Here is a 17,279-nt window from a genome sequence, read left to right as displayed (position 1 = left end):
CGTCAGACACTTGACCGACTGAGCCACCCACGTACCCCTAGCAACTTGTTTCTATAGAGGGTCAGATTGTTAACTGTCTTTGTAAAAAGTTTCTGGTCCAGTTCTGTCACAACTACTCAACTCTGTCTTTGTAGCATAAAAGCAGCCATAGACATTATGTAAATAAAAGGCTCGGCCTTTTGTGTCCAATAAAATTTTATTATAGAAACAGGCAACAGGCGAGATGTGGCCCACAGGCTATAAAGAAAACAGATCTAATTAATAAAACAAAACCTTGGCTTTTTTAAAATAAGAGACCAACTACTAGCTAACTTAATCTACAAAAAAAGGAAGAAAATACAAATAGAGGGAGAAATACTCATTGAAACAGAAGAAAATTCAAACGGTTAAATGAAACTACTTTGCAGACCATTCTGCAAATAAATTTAAAAACAGAGAAAATGGGCACTTCCTAGGAAAATACAGTTCTCTAAAACTGACCCCATTAGACGTAAAAAGTTTAAACAGACCATTTTCCATAAGCAAAAAACTGAGACAGTTATCAAGGAACTACCCCCATGGAAAAGCCCCATGCCTGGACGGTTTCGAGGGGAAATTGTACCTAACCATCTGAGACCAGATAGTCCAAATGCTATGTGAATTGTAACGAAGAAGGAAACCCGTCAAATAATGAAGGGCATAATGATGAAGGAAATCTTTCAAATTCTTTTTATGAAGCAAAGAAAATACTAATGCCTAAACCTGATAAAGATGGTACAAAATAGAGAGAAAACTATAAACCAGTATCACTCATGAATACTGGCGCAAAAATGCGGAAGAAAATATTAGTGGAAACAATTCAGCACCACAGAAGAAACAAATACACCATAACCAAGTAGGATTTATTTCAGGAAGAGAGAATTGGGGTGGGGAGGGGTGTAGGGGGGCTATGAGAGAGAGAGAGAGAGAGAGAGAGAGAGAGAGAGAGAGAAATTTGAAATCATACCAAAATTTAAAAGTTAAAGGAAATGAAATAAAAAAGAATATACTGTAATTAGCTTTCCTTTGCATTGTATTAATGGACATTTTAGACTAAGGAGTAAGTGATCTTTTCTCTGATTTCAGCCTAGGAGACAACAGTCTTGAAGTCTGTGTATACATGATTAGAATATGGAAGTCCTGGGGCGCCTGGGTGGCTCAGTTGGTTAAGCGGCCGACTTCGGCTCAGGTCATGATCTTGCGGTCCGTGAGTTCGAGCCCCGCGTCGGGCTCTGTGCTGACAGCTCAGAGCCTGGAGCCTGTTTCGGATTCTGTGTCTCCCTCTCTCTGACCCTTCCCCGTTCATGCTCTGTCTCTCTCTGTCTCAAAAATAAATAAATATTTTAAAAAAATTAAAAAAAAAAAAAGAATATGGAAGTCCTGAAAAGAGTAAGATGAACCCATTGCCTCCAAAGCCATTGAGGACCCATTTAGTGAAGCACTCCAATGTTAAATAACCTATTCATCTTTATTTACCCCATGGGTATGATACCACCAAGCTGGATCTACAATGTCATTATATTATTTTACAATGAAACAACCATTGGGGCACCTGGGTGGCTCAGTCAGTTAAGTGTCCGACTTCAGCTCAGGTCATGATCTCATGGTTTGGGAATTTGAGCCCTACATCGGGCTATGCGTTGATGGTGCGGACCCTGTTTGGGATTTTGCTTCTCTCTCTCTCATTCTCTCTCTCTCTCTCTCTCTCTCTCTCTGTCCCTACCCATTTGAGCACTCTATCTCAAAAAAAAAAAAAAAAGAAGAAGAGGAAAGGAAAGGAAAGGAAAGGAAAGGAAAGGAAAGGAAAGGAAAGGAAAGGAAAGGAAAGGAAAGGAAAGGAAAGGATAGAACACCATTTACTTTCCCTATTTTTGGCATATTGCAAATGATCGGGTATTCTGTTCAAAACGCACGCCAGTTTTTGGCTTGACCAGCTGCCAAGTATGAGCTTCTCAGGCTGATGGTTTACAAAAGAGGCAGAAAGACTTCAGACATAACTCTCCTACCAGAGAATACTGTTATAATATTCATCATTTTGAAGGAAACTGTCAGAAACAATGTTAAATTTTTTTACCTTTTGTTTGGATTTCAATTCTGTAAATAGGAATCAGTTATGGGGGAAGTTTTATAAGGTCAACACAGATCTCAAATTATGTGTGCTGTTAGAAAACTTAAATCATAAACCACCTTAACAGGGGCGCCTGGATGACTCAGTCAGTTGAGCATCCAACTCTTGATTTCAGCTCAGGTCATGATCCCAGGGTCATGGGATCGAGACCCGCATCAGGCTCCATCATGCTGAGCATGGAGCCTGCTCGAGATTCTCTCTCTCTCCCTCTGCCCCTCACCCCTCTCCACCGATCATGCTTTCTCTCTCTAAAATAAATAAATAAGATTTTAAAGATAAAATAAGCCACCTTAACAGTCATGGTTTTCTACCAGGCAATAGAGGGAAGACTATACTGTTTCCCTCTTTTTGTTTTTTAGAAAATGTACCAACAGTATTTTATAAGTAACTGAGTGCATGCACTCCTCTGCTAAAGAGAACAACAACAACAATAACAACAACAAAAAGAAATATGTTATTCAGGGACACCTGGGTGGCTCAGTCAGTTAAGCGTCCGGGTTCGGCTCAAGTCATGATCTCGCAGTTTGTGAGTTCGAGCCCCATGTCAGGCTCATGCTGCCAGCTCAGAGCTTGGAGCCTGCTTCAGATTCTGTGTCTCCCTCCCTCCTCTCTCTCTCTCTCTCTCTCTCTCTCTCTGCCCCTCCCCCACTTATACTGTCTTTCTCTCCTTCAAAAATAAACATTAAAAAAAAATCTCTTATTCATAAACATTATAGTTTTTAAAACACTAATTAGGAGCAGTCTAAATGGACAGTTGGCTTTGCAAGGGAAATAGTGTCAGAAAGAATGGCTAAGCATCAACTATTCTGAAAACAAAATTACTATTTTTATAACTGTTCTATAAACAGTGGTATCATCTTATCATCCTTTAGTTGTCCTTGATGTACATTCTGCATTTTATCTTAGAAGGAACAAGAAGATATAAATCTGTTCAAAGTGGGGAGTTTTACAGTCACTTTGTTGAAATTTTTCTTAAGGCAAATTTGGTATCTGGTTACACCTACCCTGAAATTTGCAGGCTAAAAGTATGTGATCATATTATGTGGAGAGAAATTTGGGGAGTTCAATCACTCATTCAACTGTGCAGGGCAAATTCAAACAATTCCCTTGGTTCAGCTCCACAGGCTCAATCTTCTACCAGAGCTGGGCAGCCTTCTGTTCAGGCACAGACCCCTGTGATTCAACCCAGAACCACTGCCTCCTCAGTACTGATGAGAGAGAACAGTCTGAAGCTCAGTGACACCTACCATGTATCAGATCTGCGTTGAGAAAAACAATATTTAGGACACATGGACTCCAGTCATTCCTCCTCATAATCTAAAATAATCTAATCCTCCCCTGAATCAAGCCAGATCACCAGAGCACAGGCACTTTTAAGGCATCTTTCCTTGTCCACTCAACACTGAACTGTGCTTTCCTGTAATATGAGCCATGCTGACGAGCAATAAAAGAAACAGCCTCATAAAATCCTCTTAAAATGCTGCTTGTACATTTCACTACTTATGAAACCCCCTAGAATTGGAATTCCCATCTGATCACATTGTTGAAAAAAATTGTACTTCTCCCGAGAAACACAGCCTTGTTGTTACCTGAAGGACAATGTAATGGCTCCCTTTCTGATTGGATGGGTCGAAAACTAAACCTAAATTTATGAGCCACGAATGAACAAATAGGTTGTAAGGATATGGATTGGTCCAACCTTATTCCTACATACTTTGTTATGCCCCTGACTTTGTTTTCATTCTTCTTTAGCTTACATATCTAACTCATTTTATTTTCTATACCCAGGCAGGTCACTTAAAGTTTTTCCTAGAAAACCAAGATGGGATATAAGTAATACTCTTTTGTTTAAAAAATCCTATGTTTAAAAAAAATTTTTTAATGTTTATTTTTGAGAACAAGAGACAGACAGAATGCAAGCAGGGGAGGGGCAGAGAGAGAGGGAGACACAGAATCTGAAGCAGGTTCCAGGTTCTGAGCTGTTAGCACAGAGCCTGACATGGGGCTTGAACTCATGAACCGTGAGACTATGACCTGAGCCAAAGTCAGATGCTTACCGACTGAGCCACCTAGGCGCCCCATAAAAAATTCTATGTTTAATATTAATGTAATAAATCACAAAGGAAAAGATCAATAGTACTGACTGCATAAAATCTAAAACTTTTATATGTCAAAAACACCATAAACAAAATTAAAAGAAACTATAAAACAAGAAAAATGTTTGACACAAATAATAATGAAATTCTTACTATATGAATAAGTTGTTTGTATCAATAAGAATACAAAATTGGATAAATTAAATAATAATGGTAAATAAATTGTTCAAGAAATTTGGATGTTGAGGGGCACCCGGTGGTTCAGTCAGTTGAGCATCCAACTCTTGATTTCAGCTCAGGTCATGATCTCAGAGTCATGGAACTGAGCCTTTCTCTCTCTCCCTCTGCCCCTCTCCCTCACTCACAATCTGTCTCTCTCTCTCTCCAAAATTTTTTTTTTTTAATGTTCATTTATTTTTGAGAGAGTGAGAGAGAGAGAGAAAGAGCGCACAAGTGGAGACGGGGCAGAGAGAGAAAAGGAGACACAGGATCTGAAGCAGGATCCAGGCTCCCAGCTGTCAGCACGGAGCCCGATGTGGGGCTCAAACCCAGGAACCGCAAGATGATGACCTGAGCTGAAGTCAGATGAGCCACTTAAGAGCCCCTCTCTTTCTCCAAAATGAATGAAAGAAAGAAAGAAAGAAGGAAGGAAGGAAGGAAGGAAGGAAGGAAGGAAGGAAGGAAGGAAGGAAAGGAAGGAAGGAAGAGAAAGAAATTTAAATGTTGAAATAAATGAATTTGAAGGAACCTAAAATTGCTTTCCTAACATAGACTCCTAGAACTAGAATAGAACTTTCCTGTTCAACCCTCTAACATTGCAGACATCAATAACTTTGCTCAAGTGTGTTAAAGGTTGCTATTTACCTGTCTTCCATTTCCACAAAAGGAAAGACAATTGTGGTCTGTCTCTACTCCCTATTCACTAATCCTCAAGGATGGAACAATAAATATGTAATCTCACTGGTAAGACACTACCATTCTTTGGGTCACATTTCCTAGTGGGTGGAGTTCATATATCACAGGTCACAGCCCAAACAAGATGCAGATTCTTGGTTTCTGGAACCTGCCTGTTCTCAGGTGCAAGGGGCACATATATCTCCAGTCTCCAAGAGGCAACTAACCAGACTTCACCCATTGCCCTTAGCTCGGGCTAAGCCAGGGGAGGGTCCTTTGCAGATCCAATTGCCCATACTCCTGGAGGAAACAGGAGTAGGAAGCTCCATTTGGCCACATACCTAAGTCTCATTCTCTAATACAACTTTTATTGGAAACTCTGTGTTGGAGGTAGTTATCTGGGAATTGGCCCAGGCAATAAAGTTGATATTTCTTATTTGTCATTCTATGGAAAGAAGGGGTAAGATTCAGTCTCTCCCAACTGCAAAATGTAGATACACTGACTGGACCCTGAGTTTATATAAAGACAAGAGCTATCACGGGGGAGCAAAGTACCATGGGGGAAAATGGAGACTCTCAAGTCTCTGTAGCTGAAACTGCAGGAATAGAGGAGGTAGATACTCAATTATCAGGAAAACTTCACAAACCAGGAAAAACTTCAACACGAGTTCTTAGGCATGAGCACACTGAGTTATCTTTGGCTACTTTTTTTTTTTCCTTTCTATCACTTTATCACATCTTTACATTCAAGAAAGGGCCTTTAAATTACCCAGGAGTAGCTAAGGTCTATACAGTCAGAGCAGTGCTACTCACAACGTGGACTAGGAGCACCACCGAGGCCTGGGAGCCTGCCAGAAACGAAAATCTGATGTCCCCACTCCAGATCTACTGAATCTGAACCTCTAGGGTACAGCCCAGGCACCTGTGTTTTAATAAGTTCTTTAGTTATTCTTATGTTATCACAGAGACTCAGACTGGGGATTCTACAGCAATGATTTTTCTTGCATTAAAGTAGATAAAATCCAGTGGGATCATTACAAACTCCAGTGCCAAGAAGGAATCATAAAAGATATAGGCCTAGAATCCTCTGTTTCTAGAAATGAGATTTGCCAAGTCTCAAAAAAAAAAAAAAAAAGGAATGAAATCAGTTTACAAAACAGATTTTGTTCTTACACACAAGACAAGATTAGGAGAGCATGAAGTAAAGTGAAGGAAATCACATCAAGGTGAAGAAAATTTGAAATCCTGTTGGTCCAGCTAGAAAAAATATGATAAGGATGAGGAAATGCATCCAAATGTAACTGTTCTAAAGAGCCTAGAAAAGATGGGGATATTTACTAGGTTGGGGATAGTGGCTCAAGATCATCAAGGATAAGAAGAGAGGGACTCCTTTGGCAGACAGAAGAAAATGACACCTGCCCCAACAGGTGCCCAGATTGGGGTATCATTCTATCAAGAGGGGTCTTCTTAGCATTTTAAATAGGGAAGGCAGAGTCAGCATTAATGGGAAACTCCTCAATAACTAGAATTGTGAGGCTATGTAGTTAGAGAAAATGTGGACATCCTGGGGCACCTGGGTGGCTCAGTCAGTTAAGCATCTGACTCTTGATTTTGGCTCAGGTCATGATATCATGGTTTGTGAGAATGAGCCCCATGTCAAGCTCTGTGCTGGCAGCACAGACATTGTTTGGGATTCTCTCTCTCCCTCTCTCTCTGTCCCTTCCCAACTCATGTGTGCGCATGTGTTCTCTCTCTCAAAATAAATACTAAATAAACTTTAAAAAAATAGAAAATGTGGACATATTTAAGAAGAGAATGACTAGGGGCACCTGGGTGGCTCAGTTGGTTAAGTGTCCAACTTCAGCTCAGGTCATGAACTCACAGTTCGTGAGTTTGAGTCCCACATTGGGCTCTGTACTGACAGCTCAGAGCCTGGAGCCTGCTTCAGATTCTGTGTCTCCCTCTCTCTCTGCCCCTCCCCAGCTTTCTCTCTCTCTCTCTCTCTCTCTCTCTCAAAAATAAAAAAATATTCAAAAAAATTTTTTTTAAAAAGAAGAGAATGACTAGAAAAATCAGTGAATTTTTCATGCACTATTAAATTAGTTTGAAGTAGCATTGTTCGTGTAGCTGGAACAGCAGGTATAGCACAGGCTCTACGGACACCTGCCTGGGCAGTGCAAGGAATTAGAACTTGAGGAAGAAGGAACAGAAAAACAGGTGCATTAGGGAGGATCCAGGGAGAAAGACAGTTGATCAGACCCAGGCCTGGGTTATAGGTTGCACTGAACAGAAATATGTACCTCCTAATGACATTAAAGGTGAGCAGGATTTATCTGAGCACGGGATGATGCTGGCAGATCCAGAACTCTCTGGCATCATTCTCTCTCTATGGAGACTTCACTGGCCAAATCCAAAGTAGTATGTCAGTAGAACAAAAATCTAAACATGAAAACAAAAGGCAACTATAGGGAAGGAAAGTACTAACAACTAGCAAAAGGAATTGGCCAGACCTGGGGATAGAGAAGTGGGAAAAAGCAGGTTGAAAGCCTACAGTGGGCATCATCAGAGGGAACTGATGCTGGAGGCTTACCCCCTGCAGAAAAGGAACTGGTGGCCGGAAGGGCTGCTGCAGTGCCCATTAAGGAAGCGCAGGCAGCTGAGTCTTTAAAAAGTCAGTTCTAAGGAAAGGTGGGGCCTGGGTGAACACCACTAACCTAGTGCACTTCCTGGACCTCATTAGACCAGTGAAAGCACAAGTTCCAGAAACTCAAAGCAGCTCAAGGATCAGCTGAGGATAATTCTCCAGGCGACAAATGCAAAAACTCCTAACCACGAAGCAGCACTCAGAGGCAAGGCATTCAGTAATACGAACCCCAGGAGCTCAGAACTAAAACGATTCTCAAGATCTTTCTGGGGAGAGAGAAATTGAGAGAAAAGGGCAGGAAACTGCAATGGTGAAGGAGGCATGCAAGACAGTGCAATTCATTTGAAGACTTTCCTACTATTCCTCCCACTATACCATAGGGTACCCTGCCCACAAAGCAAGGAGGGTCCTTCACTAGAGATAAAGATCTTCAGCGATGGATAGAAACAGGGCCTGAAGGAGAAATGAAAATGAAAAGGTGCTAAATACTTGAGGTGGGCACCAAGAAAGACCTGGAGCCACCATGGCAAAGTTCTAAAATTTTCCACAGAGGAGGATCTCCCTCCCCACAAAAACATACGGCAAGACTACTGTCAGACAGAATCCAAGTAACTTTATGAGAAGAGACCATTTCCCAAACTAAGTTCAAATTCACAAGTGGTGGACTCCAAATTGCTTGGGAACCTATAGAGGCTGAAAGATCACGTGCTAGATTATACTTACCAATGGTAATTTGGGATCCACCTTGTAAGGAGAAGGTAACAATGGACTTACTTTCTGAATTTGACACCATGGGACTCTGATTATATTCAGGCTACAGTTTAGACCTCACCTCTTACCACTTTCTCCAGCTCACCCTGCTCCAGCCATATTAGCTTCCTTGATGTTCCTAGAACATGTCAAGGACATGCCTCTCTCAAGACTTTGTCACTTGGCGTCCTCCTTATGCATGGCTTACTCCCTCACTTCCTCCAGATCTGTGCTTAAATATCACTTTATAATAGAGGCCTTCCCTGACCACTCATTGTCACTCCCTTTGCCATGCTTTATTCTTCATTTTAACACTAAGCCCCACTTAACATCTGATTTATTTCCTTACTTGTTTATCTCTCGCTATCCTGACCTTCTGACTCCCACACCATGACAGCTGGGACTGTTTTATCGCTGCTATGATGTCAGCTATTAGAACCTGCCTGACACATAGTAGGTAAGAAATAAACATGCATTAAATGAATGCATTTATGCATCATTGGAAGTTTTTGTTCACGGTCCAAGCTTGGCAAAAAGCAAGGTGGGTCTGGACTGACTATGCACTGGGTTCATAGAGCATAATTTTGCTTTTTTCTTTTGAATAACTAAATAATTAGTGAGAAACAGTGGAATTTCTGATTAAGAATGAGGGCCCTAGAGCCAGACTGCTGTGTTCAAATCACTAGGTTTGTGATCTTGGACAAACTGTTTAACTTCTCTGCGCCTCATGATCTTTGTCTATGAAATGGGAATAATGGGGTGCCTGGATGGCTCAGTCAGTTAAGCATCCAACTCTTGAGCTTGGCTCAGGTCATGATCTCACGGTTAGTGGGATCGAGCCCTGCATCAGGCTCTGTGCTGTCACCACCGGAGCCTGCTTGGGATTCTCTCTCTCCCTCTCCCTCTGCCCCTTCCTCACTCTCTAGCTCTCTTTCTCTCTCAAAATAAATTTAAAAAAAAATTTTTTTAATGGAGGTACAGTTCACACAACATGAAATTAACCACTTTCAAGTGTACAATTTAGTGACATTTAGTAAGTTCACAATGTTGGGCAACCATCACATAATTCTGCTTTTCTTCCCTCAGAACAATGGTTAGTCTGGGAGAGAAGTATCAGGAAGGTAGGAGCAGGATCTACCCTATTCAACTGCATTCCTTCAAAGGTGGCAGCCTCTCCACCCATCGATTTGTTAAACCCAATGGATTCAAGAACAAAACAATTCTGTGACCCTCCCCACTACTGAGAGCTGTGCAGTTGACACAGCTGGCCTTTATCTGGCTTCCTCACAAGGGCACATGGCCCTTTCCTAAGAAGCCTGACCTTCATTAGGCCACTGCTCTCTATGTCGGGTTCATATGCTCATACACACTCTAGTCATAAGGCCTCTTTGTCCCGGCTCACATTCATGATCTCCTGGAATTTGGTTCTAGTTGTCCATATGGTCTACCCTTGGAGCTCAGCTATCTTCAAGTCTGGGTAAAAGACAGTAGGCCTTACAGGTATTTTCAATCCATCACTGTCAGAGAGCCCTAAATAACACAGTCCATTCCTGATCTGTACCGTCTAGGAGCCAGAACCCCTGTGGGAAAGGAGTAGGTGGTAAGATTCAGGCACTCTGAAGCCCAGAAAAAGTTGGTGGTCATTAGAAACAGAACCCAAGTCTCTTGCCTCCCAGACAAGCATTCCCAACATTGTGTAATTCACATATTTCTCTTGTCCTGAGCCACAAAACAGAAAGACACACACACCCACCTGCTGGTGCAGTTGTCATTGTTATTTGCACTGAGTGCTGCCCAGAAGATCCCAGTAGAGTGATATTCACTGTGTAATCCGCTGCTGGGTACAGGTCTAAACACACTACTGGAGCTTGTTCCTTCGTTGTGAAGTTAAATGATGTGGCATGATAAAAATTATTCAGATACCACCTCTGACCCAGAACTTTAAACTGTCACGAGATTAAAATAAAGTGTTGCATTAAATTTCCTGTTGGCTTGCAGATATATAGACTATAAGCAACATGGAGATAAAGCAAGAAGTTCATTCTATTAGTCTTCACCCACTTAGAATCATTTTTAATACCATAGCGAGCTAAACCAGGATGGACTTTACAAAGCTACCTTACCTATCCTATTCAATGTCCCCCTCAACCAGCTATAGGGCAGAGCTTAAAATGCATAACTGCATCTCACATGAACAAAACATAGGCTACCCTAAGGTAATCCATTGATATCCTCCCAGGTAAAGAAGATTGCACCGGAGGGGCACCTGGGTGGCTCAGTCAATTGAGCGTCTGACTTCAGCTCAAGTCATTATCTGACAGTGGGTTTGTGGGTTCAAGCCCCTCATTGGACTCCATGCTCAGAACCTGCTTGGGATTCTCTCTCTCTCCCTCTGTCTCTGCCCCAATCCCGCTCATGCTTTCTCTCTCAAAATGAATGAATAAACTTAAAAACATTTTTAAAAATACTTTAAAATTAAAAAAAATACTTTACAAGACTGCACTGGAGCTATTGGGCAAAATTCTTTTATTTTCATTCATAAAGAATCCATCGACAAGCCTCACAAAGTAGAATTTTTTAACTTTATGAGGACTCCTCCAAATTCAAAGCAACTGTTCAATGGTCCTTCACTTGGTCCTTCCTATTAGAGCTCTGATAAAAGAGTGTTTGGTTCATGGATTCATCATGCACGCTGTTAACCCAATAATACCCTACCCACTGCCGACCCAAGATGCATGTATAATATAGGGATTTAAGAGGAAAAAAATATGTGAAGGTCCCAGAAGTAATATGATAAACCCTTGATCAATCAGTGTGCTACAGCTGGACATCTTTGTGTTTAGTATTTCCTTTGATGCTCATGTCACTGGCTATACCACCCCCCATCCCTCCTCATTCCTTGCCAATCTTCCATAGTCATCCAAGACCCTGACACCAGGCGCTTTGGGAGATTCCTCTCTCCTCAATTCCTACCATTATCTTCGGTAACTTAAAGATCCTTATAAATAAGCCATCAAAACTTGGCCTCAGAGTTCCTTGAGCTCAATGTTATAAAGTTCCTTCACTCCACATTAGCTACTCATATCCATGGCCACATCCCAGACTGTGTCACGCTGAGTTGCTCCAAGATCTCACAAGCCCCTATCTTTCTGAACCACTTGCCCATTATTCCTCATCTCTCTCAAGAGAGAGATTTCTTCCCCCAAGATTTCCTCACTCAAGATCTTCTACCAATATTCTACCACCCCAGTCCTCATCTTCCCCAACTCTCTCAGGTACCACTGTCTATCACTTCAATTATTCTCTTGTCCAGTACCCTCAATCCCCTTGCCCATTGGTTCTCAATTCTACCCACTCTAGAAAATGCAAAACACAGTGGGTCAATCCAGACACTTGACTTCACCAGTTCTACATTCAGGCTGCTGCCATCTGCTGGAGAAGACCTCACAACTATGGAGGCCGCATTTCTACACAGTCTCATCCTAAACTCCACGTGGTTTAGTCTACAGACAAAAAATTACTTTCTGTTTACAAATTTGAATCACACTGCATGCATGATTCTATACTGAAGTTATTTTATTTAAAAATATATTGTAGGGGGGCCTGGGTGGCTCAGTCGGTTGGGTGTCCAACCTCAGCTCAGGTCATGATCTCATGGTCCGTGAGTTCAAGCCCCATGTTGGGCTCTGTGCTGTCAGTTCAGAACCTGGAGCTTGCTTTGGATTCTGTGTGTGTGTGTCTCTCTCTCTGCTCCTCCCCCACTCACACTCTATCAAAAAATGAATAAATGGTAAAAAAAAGTTTTTTTAACATATATTGTAAAGACTTTGTCATCAATTCGTTCTCTAAATAGATATACAGAGCATACAGCATTGGGTATACAATGGCAAATAAGATAAGGTCCTAACCTCAAGGAACTCACAGATGAGTATCTAGGCAAACAAAATACCCAGGGAGGGGGCACCTGGGTGGCTCAGTCAGTTGAGTATCTTTTCTCTTGACTCTGGCTCAGGTCATGATCTCAGAGTTTGTGAGTTCGAGCCCCACATCAGGCTCTATCTGCACTGACAGTGAAGTCTGCTTGTGATTCTCTCTCTCTCTCTCTCTCTCTCTCTCTCTCTCTCTCTCAAATAAATAAAGATTTAAAAAGAACTTTTTTAAACACTGAGGGAGAAATGCTATAATACATGAGGCTGTAGGAGCACTCAGGAGGAACACCTCATCCTCCTCTTTAGGGATGGGGAAAAGCTTACCTATCTTAATTATGGACCAGAGGAGAAATTAGCATTAACCAAGTGAGTTAGGGGGTAGGAAAAACTATTCAGAGATCAGGAACAGCATTTGGGACAGGAAGTCAGCGAAGGTGTCCCACCAGGGTTGCTGACTGAGCTGAGCCTTGAGGATAAATAGGAGGCAGCCAGGTAGGATAAGGGAAGGAAGGACACTGCTGGTAGGAGGGTCACATACATGAAGACACAATGCAAAAGAACACAAGAAGCTAGTCAGGGAGTACAGGGCTTAGAGCTTATACAACCAATGAGGCCTGAAGAAACCGATTTAGGACTTACCAGCATGGAGACAGTGAAGGAAATAAAGAGATTGGATAAGATGGCTCAAAGTGGGGTACAGAATGACGAGAGAATGGGCAAGGAACCAACTTGAGGGTAATCAGATTTAAGGGACAGGCAGAGGAAAGGAATCCTGAGAGGGAGAGACTGACAGGGTCTCCAGTAGCAAATGCTGTCCAGTGTGAGGCAGAACCTATTTCATGTCTGCATAGTGGTCTATCAGATGAATGTATGATTCTCTACTTAACCAAATCCCTACTGATGAACATTTAAGTTGTTTCCAATTTCCCCTATTATAAATAAAGCTTCAGAGAACAGCATAATCTTTCTGTATATGTCTGCATAATTAATTACAGTCCATTTCCAAAAATTTACTGATAGATGCTAACAAATAACTATTCTGGAAAAGTCATGACAGTTTCAGTGGCCAGCAGCTGTGGAGAACAGTATTCTATGCTCAAAGAAGAATCATGGTGTCTCATGGCTTAATTTGTTTTTCTTTTTTGGCTTACACTAACAGGTGTTCATTTGCATTTTTATAATACATATATATTCTATACTGTCTTTGCAAACTGCCTTTATTGGGTGGGGGGGTGGTTTGGGGTTTTTTTGTTGTTGTTGTTTTGAGAGAGAGAGAGTGCATGAGCAGGGTAGAGGGGAAGTAAGAAAGAGAGAGAGAGAGAGAGAGAGAGAGAGAGAGAGAGAATATCTCAAGCAGGCCCCTCGCTCAGTGTGGAGCCCAACTCAGGACTCAATCCCACAACCCTGGGATCACGACCTGAAACAAAATCAGGAGTCGGAAGCTCAACCAATTGAGCCACCCAGGAGGCCCTACACTGATTTTTTGACATCATCTGTATCTTAAATTAATGTTAATTTTATTTAGGTACTTGAATATGTTTCTAGCCCCTGTATTCTTCCTAATATAAAAATATGAATATTTTGTTCACCAGTTTAAAATCCTTCAGTGACTCCACAGAGACATCAAAATAAGATCCAAACTCCAAATTACAGGGCTGTTCACGATCTAGCCACTGCTTAGGTTTTTGCCTCATCTCTTGCTATTCTCCCTTGCTTTCTTTGTTCCCTAAAACTCAATATGCTACTCTACTTGCCCACAGTGTCCTTCTTCACCTTTATCCCACATCATTGTGGGATAAAAAAAAATGTTTAAAACCGGGGGGGGGGGGGGGGGTTGTTGCCTGGGTGGCTCAGTCGGTCAAGCATCTGACTTGGGCTCAGGTCATGATCTCGCAGTTCGTGAATTCGAGCCCCGCATTGGGCTCTGTGCTGACAGCTCTGAGCCTGGAGCCTGCTTCAAATTCTGTGTCTCCCTCCCTCTCTGCCCCTCCCCCACTCATGCTTGCTGGCTCGTGCTCTCCCTCTCTCTCTCTCAAAAATAAATATAAAAACAAAAACAAAAACACTACCTTAGCGTGACTTGAAAGTTACAGGTCCTGATACATTATATTGTTTTGGTAAATGGCTAATGAGTTAATTAACTTTAATTTAATACTTAGTCTACTCTGCCAAATGACTTGCTAGGCACTAAAAATGACATAAAATAAAAACTCTCAGTTCCTACCTGAGTTTATTTATAATTTTGAGATGTGTTGACTTTTAAAAAGTCAAGTTAAATGGGGACCAATAGCCATGCAAGGAGTTTCTTAAAGATCTGCAAGTATGAATTTGATGATAAAATAAGCTGTAATTATAAAATGCATAAAATAATAAAACATACACATGTGAAATACCAGACAGGGAAACCGATAGCAAGTCATCAAATACGGTGTCTTCCTCCAATTTAACCCCTCACTTGGCATCCATCTCACATCTCATATCCATCTCTAGCGACAAAAATCAAACTGTCTAGACATTCATTCCATCAGTGTTTTTAAATACTTTGGATCCTCACTTAGAGAGCACCCAAATTTTTAAGTGACACAGCACTTTGACAGACAGCATGAGAGATCTTCTTACTTGGTACGTTTGTTCTGATCCAGCTTTCCTAGGGCCCCTGCTCAGTTTCAAACAAGCTTCGCTGAATATTGAAATATTCAAAGTTGCATCATCTTCTGAGAGATCATCTTCTAAAAGATAAGATATGTGGACAGGTTGTATATCTTAGCAAAACATATCTTGGCTAAGTAACATTTGAAACTGACACCTTATAAAAGCCAACAGGGTGTTTAACAGCAAGGGTATCACATTTGGCTTCAAGTCCTGGCTCCACAACTTCTTAATTGCATGACCTTAGCTAAGTCACTTAAGCCCTCCAAAGCTCAGTGTCCTTCTTTGTGAAATCCAGTAATCTGACTTGCTTTTCCTTACATCACAGGCTATTGAGAGAATCAGATGAAATAATTCATATTTAAAAATCCATGTAAACTAATAGGGGGCCCCTCAGTGGCTCAGTCAGTTAAGCGTCTCACTCTTGATTTCAGCGCAGGTTATGGTCTCACGGTCCGTGAAAGATCAAACCTCATGTCGGGCTCTGTGCTGACAGGGAGGAGCCTACTTGGGATCCTCTCTCCCCTTCTCTATCTGCCCCTCTCCTGCTTGCTCTCTTTCTCTCTCAAAATAAATAAACAAACATTAAAAAAAATTAATCAATGTAATCTAATAAAGCTGTGATACTTTTAGAAAGTTGGATATCACTTGGATAGTCCATATGTAAAATGTCATGGAGGGAAATGTGTCAAAAGCTAGAAAGTCTGAGAATAAGGAAAAGATCAATAGAAGTCAAAGAGCATGGATTAGAACTCTCAGAGTGGGGGCTTCCTACCTAGAAGATGATCAGAAAGTAGACGGCCAGGCAAGATGTTTGCTTCATAGCAGGCAGTATTTCAAGAGCTACTCAGAGAACTAAGGCAGTAACATAATCAGAGAGCAGACTTATTTCAACCGCTGGTTTAAAAAAAAAAAAAGTAATTTCATACCTCCTCCAGTCTAATTTATTCCTTCAATGTTCTAGTTTCTTCACGTGTCATTGAGAGTGAAGAGGTTTGTTACTAATGAGTAAAAAACTCACAGGGACACCTGAGTGGCTCAGTCGGTTGAGCATCTGACTCCTGATTTTGGCTCAGGTCATGATCCCAGAGTCATGGGATCAAGCCCCATGTCCGGCTCTGTGCTGAGTGTGGAGCCTGCTTAAGATTCCCTCTCTCCCCCTCTGCTCCTCTACCCCATTTATGTGTTCTCCCTCACTCTCTCAAAACAAAAAACAAAAACAAAAAAACACCTTACAGAATGTCTAGGAATACCATGGCTAATTTGCAAGGAAAAGCAAGTTTCCTAACAAGCCAGTACATTTTTGTCAAATGAGAAAAAATTTAAATGTCTATCAGAAAGAAGAGGCTTTTTATAACTACCTAGAAAACTACATTTCTCCCATGGGAGTCTCTGCTACCTAAGAAGTAATAATGACAACAAATTATTCAAAATCAAAATTGCCCACAGCATTTTAGATATCACTCACACATGCAGCACAAGGCAATTAGCTGGGAGAAAATATTCTTAGCTATAATTGGAAAATGTAAAACTATGGTTATGAGAGACAATTTGAAGACCTATCTATCACTTGTTCTCCCTTTATCTTCACAACTTTTTAGCTGTTATTTATTTTTTTCAAAAAGTTTATTTATTTTTAGAGAGCCAGAGTGCACAAGAGGGGGAGGGGCAGAGAGTGGGGTTGGGGGAGAGAAGATTCAAAGCAGGCTCTGTGCCGGCAGCAGTATCTGATGCGGGGCTCAAACTCACAAACTGTGAGATCATGACCTGAGCTGAAGTTGGACGCTTAACCAACTGAGCCACCCAAACGCCCCTATTTATTTATTTTTGAGGAAGAGAGGGAGCTTGAGCAGGGGAAGGTCAGAGAAAGAGGGAGAGAGAGGATCCCAAGCACGCTCCTCGCTGTCAATGCACAGCCCGACACAGGGCTCAAACTCACAACCCATGATGAGATGATGACCTGAGCTGAAATCGAGAGTTGGACACTTAACCCACTGTGCCACCCAGGCTCAGATTTAAAGATTTTATAAGATCCTTTTAAAGATTTAATAAGGACATCAGAAGCAAAAATTGCTACGTGTGTGCATGATTCTGAGGCACACCAAATATATGTACGTAAGGACTACCACACACAGTATAAGTCTGTTCACAAACGGAACATAAAATAGAAG

General features: G+C 41.5%; 1 protein-coding gene across 17 annotated transcripts in view; it reads right to left on the bottom strand.

The window, feature by feature from the left end:
• Positions 1 to 17,279, bottom strand: part of SUSD1 (sushi domain containing 1) — a 286,887-nt gene that overhangs the window by 201,636 nt on the left and 67,972 nt on the right. For 16 of the 17 annotated variants that reach the window (XR_008291039.1, XR_003412801.2, XR_008291037.1 and 13 more), the window contains 2 exons: positions 15,079 to 15,188; positions 10,284 to 10,476 (listed from right to left, as the gene is read on the bottom strand). Coding sequence is in view for 12 of the 17 variants with exons in the window: in XM_053204793.1 (XP_053060768.1) it covers positions 10,284 to 10,476; positions 15,079 to 15,188 (303 nt within the window). In the remaining 5 variants the exon portion in view is untranslated. The remainder of the gene's footprint in view (positions 1 to 10,283; positions 10,477 to 15,078; positions 15,189 to 17,279) is intronic. The other variant, XM_053204787.1, reaches the window with a different exon arrangement.

Source organism: Acinonyx jubatus, chromosome D4 (assembly GCF_027475565.1).
Source record: "Acinonyx jubatus isolate Ajub_Pintada_27869175 chromosome D4, VMU_Ajub_asm_v1.0, whole genome shotgun sequence".
NCBI classification, from domain to species: Eukaryota; Metazoa; Chordata; class Mammalia; order Carnivora; family Felidae; genus Acinonyx; species Acinonyx jubatus.
The sequence above is the reverse complement of the archived record's forward strand: the minus strand, read 5'-3'. Positions and strand labels throughout refer to the sequence as shown.